We start from the raw sequence: 13,557 nt of genomic DNA, 5'->3' as shown, positions 1-13,557 counted from the left end.
CCGTCAACCAGACAGTGTCGGCTGGCGACCCCCAGGGGGAGAGCCTTCTCTGTCGGAGCACCCACCCTCTGGAACGAGCTGCCCCCAGAGATCCGGGTGATTCCGGATCTCCCCTCCTTCCGCCGCGCCCTCAAGACTTGGTTATTTCAGCGGGCAGGACTGGCCTAGGGGTATTTTAAATTGGTTTTAACAAAATTTTGAGTAGAAGCGGCCTAGTTAAATATTTATTTTTAATCACTTTTAAATTTTGTATTGTATTGTATTATTGTTTTTAAACTGGCTGTAAGCCACCCTGAGTCCTCCGGGAGAAGGGCGGGGTATAAATTTAATAAAACTAAACTAAAACTAAACTATGTTGCTAAGTGAGACATTTGTTAAGTGAGTTTTGACCCATTTTATGACCTTTCTTGCCATGATTGTGAAGTGAATTGCTGCAGTTGTTAAGTTAGTAACGTGGTTGTTAAGTGAATCTGGCTTCCCCACTGATTTTGCTTGTCAGAAGGTTGCAAAAGGTGATCCTGGTTGCAAAAGGTGACACTGCAACCGTCATAAATATGAGTCAGTTGCCAAGCATCTGAATTTTGATCACATGACCACGGGGATGCCGCAATGGTTGTAAGTGTGAAAATGGTCATGTCACTTTTTTAGTGCCGTTGAAATTTCAAACGGTTACCAAATGAACTGGACTGCTTGTACATTTTCCTAAATAACAGCCGTTAAAAGGACCAGTACAGTGAGAATTCTAGTTCATAAGTGTGGTTAATTCTTCCTTTCTGCTCAAGGATATCCAAGAAGAGAAAGGAATTTTTAAAAGATCAACATGGCAACTGTGATTGAAGAGTTGATGCCCCACTCCTTTCTGATGGGCATCTTGGAAATGGAACATCAATTGCACAATTACTATCACATATTGACTTTTTTGATCACATGCAGCTTGTGGACACCCCTGTTTAAGTTTCAATTAAAATATCCTTCAAATTGTAACTGGCCTAGAAGGAAATCTTCCACTGGTATGAAATAAATATAACCAGAAATTATTCCAGGGTTGGCAACGCAGTAAGTATAGGCATTACATTGGTTACAGCACTGGTAGATGGAATCTCCAAAATTAAATTTTAAAAAACGAACAAGTTGGCCAAATCTTATGACAGAGCATGCCCAAGTCATCTCCATGATCAGATGTTGGCACTTGTAAAGACTGCTGCTCCAGAATCTACATTAACTGAAGACTCCTTCTTGCTTGAGCAAATAATGGGTAGGAAGCCTGGTTGTTCTTGATCCAGCTAAGCCGTGCTGGACCTGGATGGAGGTCATCAGAACATCCCTGTACTCTAAACTAGATCAGGAAGTTGAAAAACATCTCAAAGCAAGCATTGACAACAGCACTTCTGGATGTAACCTGGCCAGCCTTCTCTGTACTTAGAAGCTAAACAGAATTAATTCTGTTTATTATTTGGATAAGACACTACTAGGAAATCTTAGAACTGTGTGTTAGGCTGGGAAATTTAAAAAAATCCTAGTAAACTATTGGAAGTAGTAAACTACTACTCTATTTGTGCCAAGTACAATTTTCGTTTGCCAAGAAAATTACAGGATGATGTTCCAGAGTGAAGTGTGAGTCAAGATTTTTTTTTGTTTATCTGATATTACAGTTTCTAAATTCAATTGCAATTTGATAAGAATATGTCTATATAGCTATAACTATGCACTTATTTGACATTACTGTAGGTAATTTTCCAAGTGACAAAAATTGCCCTGGCCACCAAATAAATAATACATTCCGACAGTTAAAATGTCTTGATACCTTGTTAGGGCTCACTGTCATGACAATTCAGAGTGAGTGACATTGTTAAGTTGGTTTGTTTTTACATATTGTGTTTAAGGTATGTGACTTTGGTTTGTATAATCAGAAGCTTATGTATCCCTATCAACAATATATTACTTTGTTAAATGAACATACCTGGACATAGTTTTTTTGCTTTTATCTGTGTAATAACATGTAGTGCCAGTAATTTTAATATTCAGACAGGAAGCTTATAGCTTATAGCTCTGAACCAAAGGCTTCACCTGGTGTCTGAAATCCTATAAAAAAGACTGTTTTCATTTAAGAAATGAAGTTCCCCAACAGAGAGGTTACAAGGTTACTGTACAAAACCCTACATGTTTAGACAGCTTAATTGCAAAGAAAATAAGAATTCCTTCAAAAAGAAATATTTAGAATACTAGTACCTTTTGACCTTTAAACTTTTCTACTTTAATTAATCCCACATATTTTCTGGCATCTTATCTAGCTTTTGAAGACAGCATCACTACCCATCCTTGCATTTATCTAACTGTGCACCCTGAAAGTTAAAAAAAAAAAAAAAAGAACTCTGGGGCTTCCTCAGTTCTTTGTGACATACTAACATTCTCAGAAGAATAGTAAGCACTACCCAAGAAAATGCCCTTGGACCTCATTACAATGAATCTCTTTTCAAAGCTCTGACTAAATTCAACAGTATGTCCTGCTGCAAAACCTCCCTCTCTATCTGTTCTTGCACAAGATTGGCTGGAAACAATCAGTGTTTGCCAAAGTAAAGAAAATAAAAGTAGGAATTTTACCCACTTCTTAGAATTACTTCCTTTAAATATAAAAACTCAGAAATACTAGAGTAAATTAAGCAAATGTACATATCTACATGTCCAAACCAATTCCCAGTATTTCTTCTCTATTCCCTTATCGAGAGAGGAATGGCAATCAGTAAGTGTAAACAGAAGAGGAATTTATTACAACTTGTCTCCAGAGTTGTCATAAACTTTATTAAAAAAATGATGAAAACATACTCATGACTTGACTTTTTTCTTTCTTTTTTTTAGAAACAGGAACAATTTCTTTGTGATTATTGTGATTATTATTAAGGGGAAATTGAGTCTATGGATTACAAAGATGCCATGCGGGAGGGAAAACAACTTATTTCTGAAATAGGGCATTCAGTAATATTTTTAAATATCCACAGTTATGAATCAAGATGGCCAGCCACTGATTGAAGGCAGGTTGAAAGAAAAGCAAATTCGATGGAAATTCATTAAACGATGGAAGACTCGCTATTTTACACTTGCTGGCAATCAACTTCTCTTTCAGAAAGGAAAATCTGTAAGTTGAAGAGGAAAATAATGCTTTTTAAAAACTTCCTGCACTTTCCAACTCTGAAAAATGGTGATGATTCTTTAGCATGAACTACAAATTTAAGAGATAAGAATATTCCTAAGTGAAATCTATCCATCCATCAGTATTGTTTTACAGCTATGCATCGAATTGGCCCTTAAAATTTTACACTGCTTTGTTTTCCAGAACCATTTTTTAAAAGAGTAAGGATAATCTGGGTTGCCAGTCTTAGCAGTAGCTCTGCCATGAATGGTAAGGGCAAAACTGTTCAGTTTTGGCATATTTAGGGCAAAATACTACAAGCAAAACCCAATCTTAAGCCAAGTGTACATGCTCATTTTTTCTAGCCAAGATAGATTTTTAAGAGTCTAGCTTGCAAGTCAATATATGATGGCTTGCATCCCACCAGTTAAAAGGTATATGTAACGTGCTGACATATATTCAGTTGGTATTACCTAATCAAAAAGGTGAATTTATGAGTTTAGAATATTAAGGCCATAAAAATTACCTTGTTCCCAAATATGTGCATTACCATCTTCTGCAGCTGTACTATTTATTATAGTTCATTTATTTATAAATTATAAAATATATCATTTTAACAGTTGCTCCTATGGTTTCTGATTCAGGTAACATGAAGAGACTTCATTAATCTGCTTTTTCATGTGTTATGATTCTATTGGGGTTTAAAAGTGTGGGTTCAAAAAAAGCAGCTTGTCTTTTAAAGTTTAAGACACTCTTTGGTCTTATATTTTAGTTTTGGGTCAAATGTTTCGCCTTTCAGCCTCTCCTGTTTAGTTTTTCTATACATTGAGCGATTGGGACACGTCCACTGTGGCAATCATTTTGTGAATGTGTGCACTCGGCAGCAGCCATTTTTGTAATGGCATCCAGACATTTTATTTAAAAAAAGAGTCAGTAGTCCTCAATGGACAGAGCTCTGCGCTATGATGCTATATGCAGAAGCTACTTCCTCTAACACAGGGCTTTTCAACCTTTTCACCCATTGTACCACTTTTAGGATATGGCAATATCCGAGTACCACCAGCCGTCTAGCAAGGTGTCAAAAACCTGATGACCAAAAAACAAAAGGAAAAAAGTGATAAAGTACAAGTAGTCCTCGACTGACAACAGTTCGCTTAGTGGCTGTTCGAAGTTACAATGGCACTGAAAAAAGTGCCCCCCAAGCCACAGCCGAGCAAAACACCTGCCAACCCAGCAGTGCTCTTCCTCCTGTCCAAGGTTTTCACTGTTGTGAGCATTTCTGTTGAGGATTGGCAGCGGGGGTGGGGTGGGAGGTGTTTGCTTTTTATTCCCCCCGTCTGCTGGGTGGTTGCAGCAGATTTTGATCACTTCACATGACCCCTGGGACACTGTGACCGTCATAAATATGAATGAGTTGTCAAACATCTGAATGTAAATCACAAGACCCTGGAGATGCTGCAACATTCCAGCTGATCGGTGCTTCTTCTGGGCTCAGCAGAAGCACCAGGATCCAGCTGGAGCCTGGCACTGATCCTGGCACTTCCACTGAGCCCTGACAGCCCCGATGCGTCGATCAGCTGGAAAGCGGCACTGATCCTGGCGCTTCTGCTGAGCCCTGACAGCCCTGCAGCTCCAGCCGTCTCGCTCAGGCTTGTGCGGTGCTGCCACCGGTTCAGCTCATTCCCCTCCCCCACTACTTTTCTAGGATGGTCGTGTACCTCCTGCCAGGTGCCAATGTACCACAGGTGGTACCCGTACCACTGGTTGAAAAGCCCTGCTGTAATATATTGGCTTCTGTAGAATGAACAGTAGCTATATTCCTAAGTAGCCTCTCTCATAAAATTTGCATTATCATTTGCTCTCACCTTCTGTAAAGCAGCTGCTTCAGCATGTGACAGCTCATGTTTTTAAGGGCATGCCTAGCTTTGCCCTCTATTTTGGGAGCTCCATTGGCTGCCAGTTAGCATCTGGTTGCAATTTAATGTGCTTTTGTTACATTTTAGGCCCTATATGGCATAAAGTCTGGTCATCTCCAATATCACTGATACTGGGTAGAACCTGCCCATCCAGTTCGATCAGTAAGGCAAAATAGAGTCTTACCACTGAAAGAATATCATCTTCATTGACCCTGATGCTGAGTCTTCTCGGTGATGGGTTCCCTATTCTGGGATAGAAATCCCCAGATAGAAGAATTGCTCCAAATTTTTAAAGAGCCTTGAAGACCTGACTTTTTTTACAGGATTTTACAGGCCATTGGTGTGATGGAATAGGAACAGGTGACATTCCATTGGCTTATATTACTTAACCTGATTGGTGTGTACACTATTGTAAGTTGCTGGGAGTCTTCTGAATGAATTGGCATAAAAGACTAAGGAAAATAAGCTACAGCTAGAGGATGGCAAGTGAGGAAAGAGATATCCCACTAGTAGTTCGACTTCAATCTTCTATGGCTGTATTGGGAAAAGAGGAAGAGTAGGCAAGGGTCAGAGAAGCAGATGACCTGTGGTGGTGGCTGGAGAAGGACGACAGAAATCACAATGGGTGACTTCTGTATATTTTGTCTAAATTGGAACATAGAACACTGCAAGTTGCATTCCCTCCCTCTCGCTCCTTCTTCTTTTCTTTTATACAACCACTGGTTAAAGGAAGAGAAGTTACCAGTGTAATGAAATCTTGTCAGTGATGCTCTAGTGAAAAAGCTAATGAGACACCAGGCACAGCTAAAAGACACGGGTGATGTCTCTGTTTTCTCTGAAATTGCAGCTTTTAACCCAGCTGTGTTTGTGCACTAGCAAGCATGACTGACAAGGAGAGTTGGCTGGATTAATGCATGAACAAGAGCTATTGGTAAAATAGCAGGAGCAGCCATAGGGGAAGAAGAACTAGCATGCCCATCTTACATAAAATTCATTGTGTGGCGCATTAAGGCATTGGTAAATTAACACAGGACTTCAGTTCTTCCCTCTGCTCGCCTCTCTACCAATAATTATTTGGTAGAATATGAAGCACTGATGGCACAGTGGTTAGAATGCAGTATTGCAGGCTAACTCTGCCCAGAGTCTGGAGTTTGATCCTGACTGGCTCAAGATTGATTCAGCCTTCCATCCTTCCGAGGTCGGTAAAATGAGGACCCAGATTGTTAAGTGCTAGGCTGACTCTGTAGACTGCTTAGAGGGTGCTGCAAATCACTATGAAATGGTATATAAGTCTAAGTACTATTGTTATTGCTATTGCTATTTATTTTAACAGAGTTCAATGACAATCAGACCATTACAGGTGGCTGGAATCAGAGCCAGCTAAATATGTTTCTGTGCCAGACTGACTATGAGAACAAACAGAACACTTCTTAGTTCAAGATTATCAGATGGGCTTCTTTCACATGCATTAAAAGTACTTAAAACCTAGTGGGAAAATTGGCCAAATCCTACATCTCTGGCTTCATTTAGAAGATTATTGTAACATGCACTAATACTGAAAGAGGAAAAAAATCATACATATTGATATCTTAGTAAGCACTAATTCCTAAAAAAAAAATCAGTTCCAGTGAAACAAATTAAGTATTTTAGAGATTTTTCCATACATAGTAAATTGAGCCTATACTGTAGTACCACTATTTTATTTATTCATTAGATGAAAACTGCACTTTTTATTCTAGTAACTCAAAGCTGCGCAGATAGCATTTTTACTTTCAGAGATAAGCAATGACCACCTCTAAGTAGCCCAGTTAAATTCCAGGGATGAAGGTCGACCTCAACTGGATATTCACAACAGTCTCAGTACCATAATACATTGGTCTTTCTTTGTTCTTGCTCATGTAGAAGTTTAAATAGTATTACCAGAAACTAATGTTAACTAATGTTTAATATGAATACTGACATTGCTTTATCTTTTTCACATAAACATCTTGGATTCACTTGAGAGCATAGATGTCTGTAGATAGTGAGGACAGGATGAGGGGGGGACAAATGATTCATTGTGTATCATGATGTCATGATGCAAATACTAGAATGTATAGGAAGTAAGTGCACTTCGGTGGAATTTCAATCATGGCAACACTGCACATGAGTCATTATTTTAGCATAATCTTTTGCTGTGGACATCTGGGAGCCTGAGTGGCTATTGAACTAGCTTGTTGCCTGTGTGAAGCTGGGATGAAAGCATTTAGACTAAGCAAAAGAATTAACAATAACTATCAGTGCATTTTTCTGAAGAGATATAAAGCTCTGTTTCCTTCTCCATCGCTCTTTCAGAAAGATGATCCAGATGATTGTCCCATTGAACTGAGTAAAGTCCAGAGTGTCAAAGTGGTAGCCAAGAAGCGCCGAGATCGCAGTCTTCCTCGGGCCTTTGAAATCTTCACGGACAATAAAACATATGTCTTCAAGGCCCAAGATGAAAAGAATGCTGAGGAATGGCTACAGTGCATTAATGTGGCAGTGGTACAAGCTAAAGAAAGAGAAAGCAGAGAAGCAACCACATATTTGTAAGAACTATAGATTCGCTTATGTTTTCTCAAAGATCTTTTTCAGTCATAGCTAGCTATGTGGAGCATCTCGATATCTGAATTGGAAAAGATATTATGTAGGCGTCGTAATGTATTTTGCAGTGAGAAATGATACCACTGACATTTTTTTCCACAATATTCCATCTTCATGCTCTTTGGATATCACATAGACCAGTTCTTGGTGTTCATAGAGCTAAGACCATCACAACCAGAAGTGCCGGTTCAAGGGCTGGGCCTTGTTGAAGAGAAGGAGGATCTGCACATAAGTATTTCAATAATTGCAGTTATTGAAAAGCAACTTATGTCTGATTAGCAATTTGCTTTCACTTCATCTTGGCTGTATTTTTAGTACATGCCACACTTTTTTTGGGGGGGGGGTCTCACACATGAATTGCAGATATAACTGCTGTTCTAATTTGTCCTGACTGCCATTTTTTGAGCATCCAAGCCTGCCATTGTATAGTACTTGCATTGTACCCCAAATCAAGGCAATTGGCTGGCCACCATTGGATGGGACAAAGTCTAAAAATATCTTCCCACTCTGATATTATAGGTGGGTTTTAGTAGGCCTTTTAAAGTCAGTAGTTTAATGCTAGTCATGAATACATGAGCAACAGAGAAAAAGATATTTAATTTGTTTTAGATTATGAAAGAAATCAAAGTTGACTATTTTATACTATTATGTGCTATTCATCCTGCCAGCAAAGATTATATGAATCCATTCAAATCTGTGTAATTCATACATGACAACTGAAGCATATGGTTTCTTGAATCTGCTCCCATAGAAATAAATCTGTGTGCTATATTCTAGTTGTCTAGTTGCAAATCAACCATTTCTGCAGGGAAGCAGGAGTTGAAAAAATTGCTGCCAACAGTAATGAATGTACAGCCTCATGGTCATACTTAAACATACTTTCAAATCTTATCAGCTTTGACTTTATGAATTATGAATTCAGGTCTTTGTTAGTCTGCATGATCTCAGAAATGTTATGTCTGGAGTTAGTTCCTCTGGCAGATAAGGAAACCAGTTGATAACAGTGGAAGAAAAACCACTGATAATATAGGCTCATACACAGATGGCCTTATCTGGAGAAACTCTTCACAGTCCAGAGAAACATTTATTTCAATCAAGCAAAGGTTCTGATCATATTATGTTATATAAATGCTCATTATCAAACCCCTTAAGATGTATTTATTAAAATGTATGATCTAACAAATTATATTGCTTGAACTTTTGAGATGTCCTTCTTTATCTCTATAGCTTCCTTACCATCATTTATCTAGATGGGAACATAAAACAGACTTAATTATGCCTTTGTAACTCAATATGCTTTTTTTTAAAAAAAACACCTGTTTTACTCCCCTTTAAAAAAAATAATTTCAAAATCAGATGAGTGATCATGCATGCAAATGAAAATTAATATAGTATTCAGAAGTTATTGTTGATCCTCTTAACACTGCAATATTAACAATTCCAGAGCAATAGCTTTTGGAAAACCAAAATTGAAACGAAATCTTTACATTTTTATCCATGAGCTGAATTCCATTAGATTTGAATGGCCTTCACTCTACTGGTGTTTTGAAGGACCCGGAAGAATTTACTCTTCACCCAGGCCAGTGGGATTGAAGTCTCTTTTTATTCAACATTTATTTTGCTGAAGATTTTCATATCCTCTGTGCTTTGACATATCTCCTCAGGAATTATAAAGAACATAGCCTATCTATTGCAGAACCTATGAATGTTTCTTTTGACACAATTCTTGTGACTCAAACATAAAATATAAACACATGCCTTAAAGTTATTTCAAATTATAGACTTGATTTCCACTTTCAGAAAAGTGGGTAGGATCTACCTCAGATAAATAGTATATCTTATTCCCTTTCTTTACAACATAATTGGAACAGGAAGCCATGCTAAATCATGTCACATGGTGTGTGACTTAGAACAAAACTCCTTCTGAAGTGCTCCCACATAATCTGAGATTTGGGGAGAGCTGTCAGACAACAAAAGAAATATGCTAACAATGGCAAAAATGATGGACCCTATGGTGGGGGGACAAAATATGACAAATAACCACAGCAACTCTAACAAAACCCAGATTATCTCAGCAGCTCTGGATGCCTAGAAATAAATCTGAATTTTTTTTAGATGAAGTGAAGTCTCTTTATCATATCCTTTGGTTACAGTTGGCCTCAGTAGATAGAATTTAACATTAACTGCAATTCTAGTGATAGAAATAGTAATCTTTGCCTAGCACCTTACATTTTTGAGCCATAGGAAAAAGAAAAAAAGATATGTTAAATTATTGTTATGGTCATGATTGCTAATTTGAAATGCCCCTAAGGTCACTGTTGAGAATCTGAAAAACGACTGAATTTTCTATTGCCATAAAGAAAAAAAACAGCATACAACAGCATTGTATAGCATGGCCTGTATAATCAATCCACAAATTCGAAATACTTGAGCATTTATAATATATCAAACTGAGAACTGTTCTATTTGCTTTTACAAAGCCTTCATTTCAGAGTAAAGTGAGTAGTAAAAGTGAACCTTGGAGGAGGGGTACAACCAGACACCCTATAATCCAGTTCCCCAATGAGCAGTTTCAATTTTTAAAGACTGAGATAAAAAAAATAAAACATGCCAAAGTGAAATGGTGTGACCAGCCAAAATTTAATTCATTGTTGATTGCCATGTCCTTTATGAAATATCTGCTGAAAAGTTGCGTACATGGTAAGGTTTAAATCAAATATTTTTGTACATAGTTGCATAAAAGAAGTGTGTGTGTGTGTGTGTGTGTCTTTGTGTTTGTTGCAATGTTTGATTGCAATGTTTACAATTATTCTAGAAAAGTAATCACTTCCATGTTGCCAAACAAAACTATATGGACATTTAACCATTGTCAAAATAAAAACTAAGAAAAACTTTAGCTTTTACGAAAAAAATTCAGACAGAATGGATTAATATTTAAATGCTTGCCTTACTGACACATTTAGAGTAATTGCCCATTGCTATCTAACAGGAGTTACACAACTAGGCCAGCAAAGGCCTACTAAAACCCACCAGGAAAAACATCCCAGACAGGTTGATGATGATTGATAGATGAGATAGATAATCTTATGATGACAATCTAGACCAGGCATGTCAAACTCGCGAGTCACGTGACGTCGCACGACATAACACGACTTTTTTCCCATTGCCGGCAATGGGGTGGGCGTGGTTTCGGCGTGACGCATCCGGCCTATGGGCCGGCAGTTTGTCATGCCTGATCTAGACACATCTATGATTACAAATGCTCATTATATTTTTATCATTACTAATATTCATTTGGAGATATGGTTGGGAGAAAATTAGACCAGGATCTGAATAGAAACAAACTATTACAGAAGAACCTAGAATTATAGGGTAGCTTATACTTTATTGGTGGCATTCCTTAATTTAGGGAAGTATTTTAAAATGCCCTATAACCTTAAACACAGTCTTGAGCACGCTAGACCTATATGATAGTTTGGCAGAACAAAAACAATCCAGAAATAAAATAAAATAAAATAAAATAAAATAGTAAAATAAAAAAATAAAATAAAATAAAATAAAATAAAATAAATAAAATAAAATAAAATAAATAAAATAAAATAAAATAAAATAAAATAAAATAAAATAAAATAAAATAAAATAAAAAAATAAAACAAATAATTATTATTATTATTATTATTATTATTATTATTATTATTATTATTATTATTATTATTATTATTTAAAAAAAAAGTTGGAAGGACCTTGGAGGTCATCGAGTCCAACCCCATGCCCAGGCAGGAACCCTACACTATTTCAGACAAATGGCTGTCCAGTCTCTTCTTAAAAACTTCCAGTGTTGGAGCATTCACCGCTTCTGGAGACAGGTTGTTCCATTGGTTAATTGTTCTAACTGTCAGGAAGTTTCTCCTTAGTTCTAGGCTGCTTCTCTCCTTGATCAGTTTCCATCTGTTGCTTCTCGTCCTGCCTTCAGGTGCCTTAGAGAATAGCTTGACTTCCTCTGCTTTTAATTAATGTAAGGAAAGATCTACAGTACATTATTAATTCTAAGTCTGTTAAGTTTAGTTTGCATCAACAGTAAGTGGCACACTTTCTGTTAAGTATATAAATGTCTTCACAGCTGAAGCTACATACCACTGACCTTGTCTGATATTGTGGGTTTCCGATTCAGATTAATTCTTCTCTCTAAATGATAAGAGAGAATTATCACATAAATTGAGCACTTTAAATTCAAGTTCATCTGCATATTATAGAGTTGAGGCAGGCATGAGTTCTTCCATATGAAGAAAAGGATCCTTTGTAGTAGTCTAAGAACCGAGGATTACCTCAACAGTATTGCAAGACAAGGATATCAACGCTTACATAAAGACACCATTTTATTTCCTATATGGCAATATTTTAACCTGTGTAATACAATCATTGTTTTCTTTTGCTTCACTAGAATGTGTCTGAAATCATATAGCTTAAGACATTATTTTACTTAAATTATCACCAGTCATCTTAGATCCACCCTTTCACTTTAAGGACTATTGAAACAATGTGGAATACATACTGTGAAACTGAAGACACCTCTGGGTTGGAGCCAAACATAATTGCATAAAATCAGCCTAAGTTTGGTCCCCCTGTAGATGATTATACTTTGGAATACTATAAAAGGAACCTCACTGCCATCAGGCTTTTTAGTTGCCCTTCTAGAAAAACTTAAGCAAAGCAAAAGCCATCAATCAGAAAGCAGGGGAAGGAGTCAAAAATATCTATATCCCACCGCTGCAGGTTTTCTTTTTCTTCAGCTGCCAAATAAACTATAGGTTTTGTTTTTCACTGTGACACTCAGAGTAATGTCTGCATTTAGCTAAAAGCTGTGGAGCTCATATGGTTGTTGTAATGCAGGATGTATTGGCTTACTTTGGTTGCTTCCATAAGTGTTTAGCCTGGAATAAAACCTTCATTCTTTTTTTTACCAAAGATCTGGATGATATTGCCAACCCACTGCATTCCTTTTTTTTTTTTTCTCTAATGAACACAATTGTGGTTAAATTGTATGTCCGTTGTGCTATTCAGTCAAAAAGGTTTATATACTACCAATCACTTATTTTATTCAGCAGGAGAGCATTAGAGGGCCCAGTTCACTTCTAAACATTTGCCCAAAAGGATGTTAGATGGGGTTAACCTGAATCTACTTACCACTATAATTCCTTGGCAACATGTACGGTTTGCATACATGCATCCAGGTTCAGTGCTCAATTTCTTCAACCACTGGAATGTAAAGCAGATAATGGGAGACTTCTGACTAAGAATTATTGACACTAAGCAGAACTTAAATAGATCAGGCAGAGATCTGATCTGGTATAAAACAAATTCATAACATAATATTAAAATCTGAAAATATGTTGCCCTATAATTACATAGAAAGTCCTGGAGATAGTACTGGTAAATGATTCAAGCCCATAGTGGAGCTAATGGCATTTTCTGAAAATTGGTGGCTTCTATCAACTAAGGGCTTGCTATGTTTTTTTCCCCTCTCTCCTGTTATTGCTTCCAAAGAAAAGGAATTAACTTTACTACTTCTTGAATCAGAATCACTGGGGTGGAAGAGACCCATGTGTTGGCTAATATCATTTAGCTAACTGGGAATCTCTCTAGGATGGGACCCTCAATCACATATTGTCCTAGTTTATCAGGAAGGATGCTGTGGTCAATTTTTATCAAATGCCTTTCTGAAATCAGTTTGCTACATCTATGTTTCCTTTGTCTACTGATCTAGCTACATTGTCAAAGAAAGCAGTAGATTTGTCTGCCATGATCTGTATTCAACAAACCATGCTAGCTTCTGGTAATCACCCAATTTCTTTACAAATGCTTGCAAACCCACTTCTTGATTATTTTTCTAGG

The 13,557-nt window shown here is 37.2% G+C and overlaps 1 protein-coding gene across 1 annotated transcript in view; it reads left to right on the top strand.

The window, feature by feature from the left end:
• Positions 1–7,772, top strand: part of VEPH1 (ventricular zone expressed PH domain containing 1) — a 108,760-nt gene extending 100,988 nt beyond the window's left edge. The window contains exons 11-12 of the mRNA XM_015815398.1: positions 2,997–3,133; positions 7,378–7,772. Coding sequence (XP_015670884.1) covers positions 2,997–3,133; positions 7,378–7,614 — 374 coding nt within the window. The 3' untranslated portion in view covers positions 7,615–7,772. The remainder of the gene's footprint in view (positions 1–2,996; positions 3,134–7,377) is intronic.
• Positions 7,773–13,557: the final 5,785 nt, after the last annotated feature.

Source organism: Protobothrops mucrosquamatus, unplaced genomic scaffold (assembly GCF_001527695.2).
Source record: "Protobothrops mucrosquamatus isolate PMUCROS unplaced genomic scaffold, P.Mucros_1.0 scaffold341, whole genome shotgun sequence".
Taxonomy (NCBI): Eukaryota; Metazoa; Chordata; class Lepidosauria; order Squamata; family Viperidae; genus Protobothrops; species Protobothrops mucrosquamatus.
This window is presented reverse-complemented; position numbering and strand designations above follow the sequence as displayed.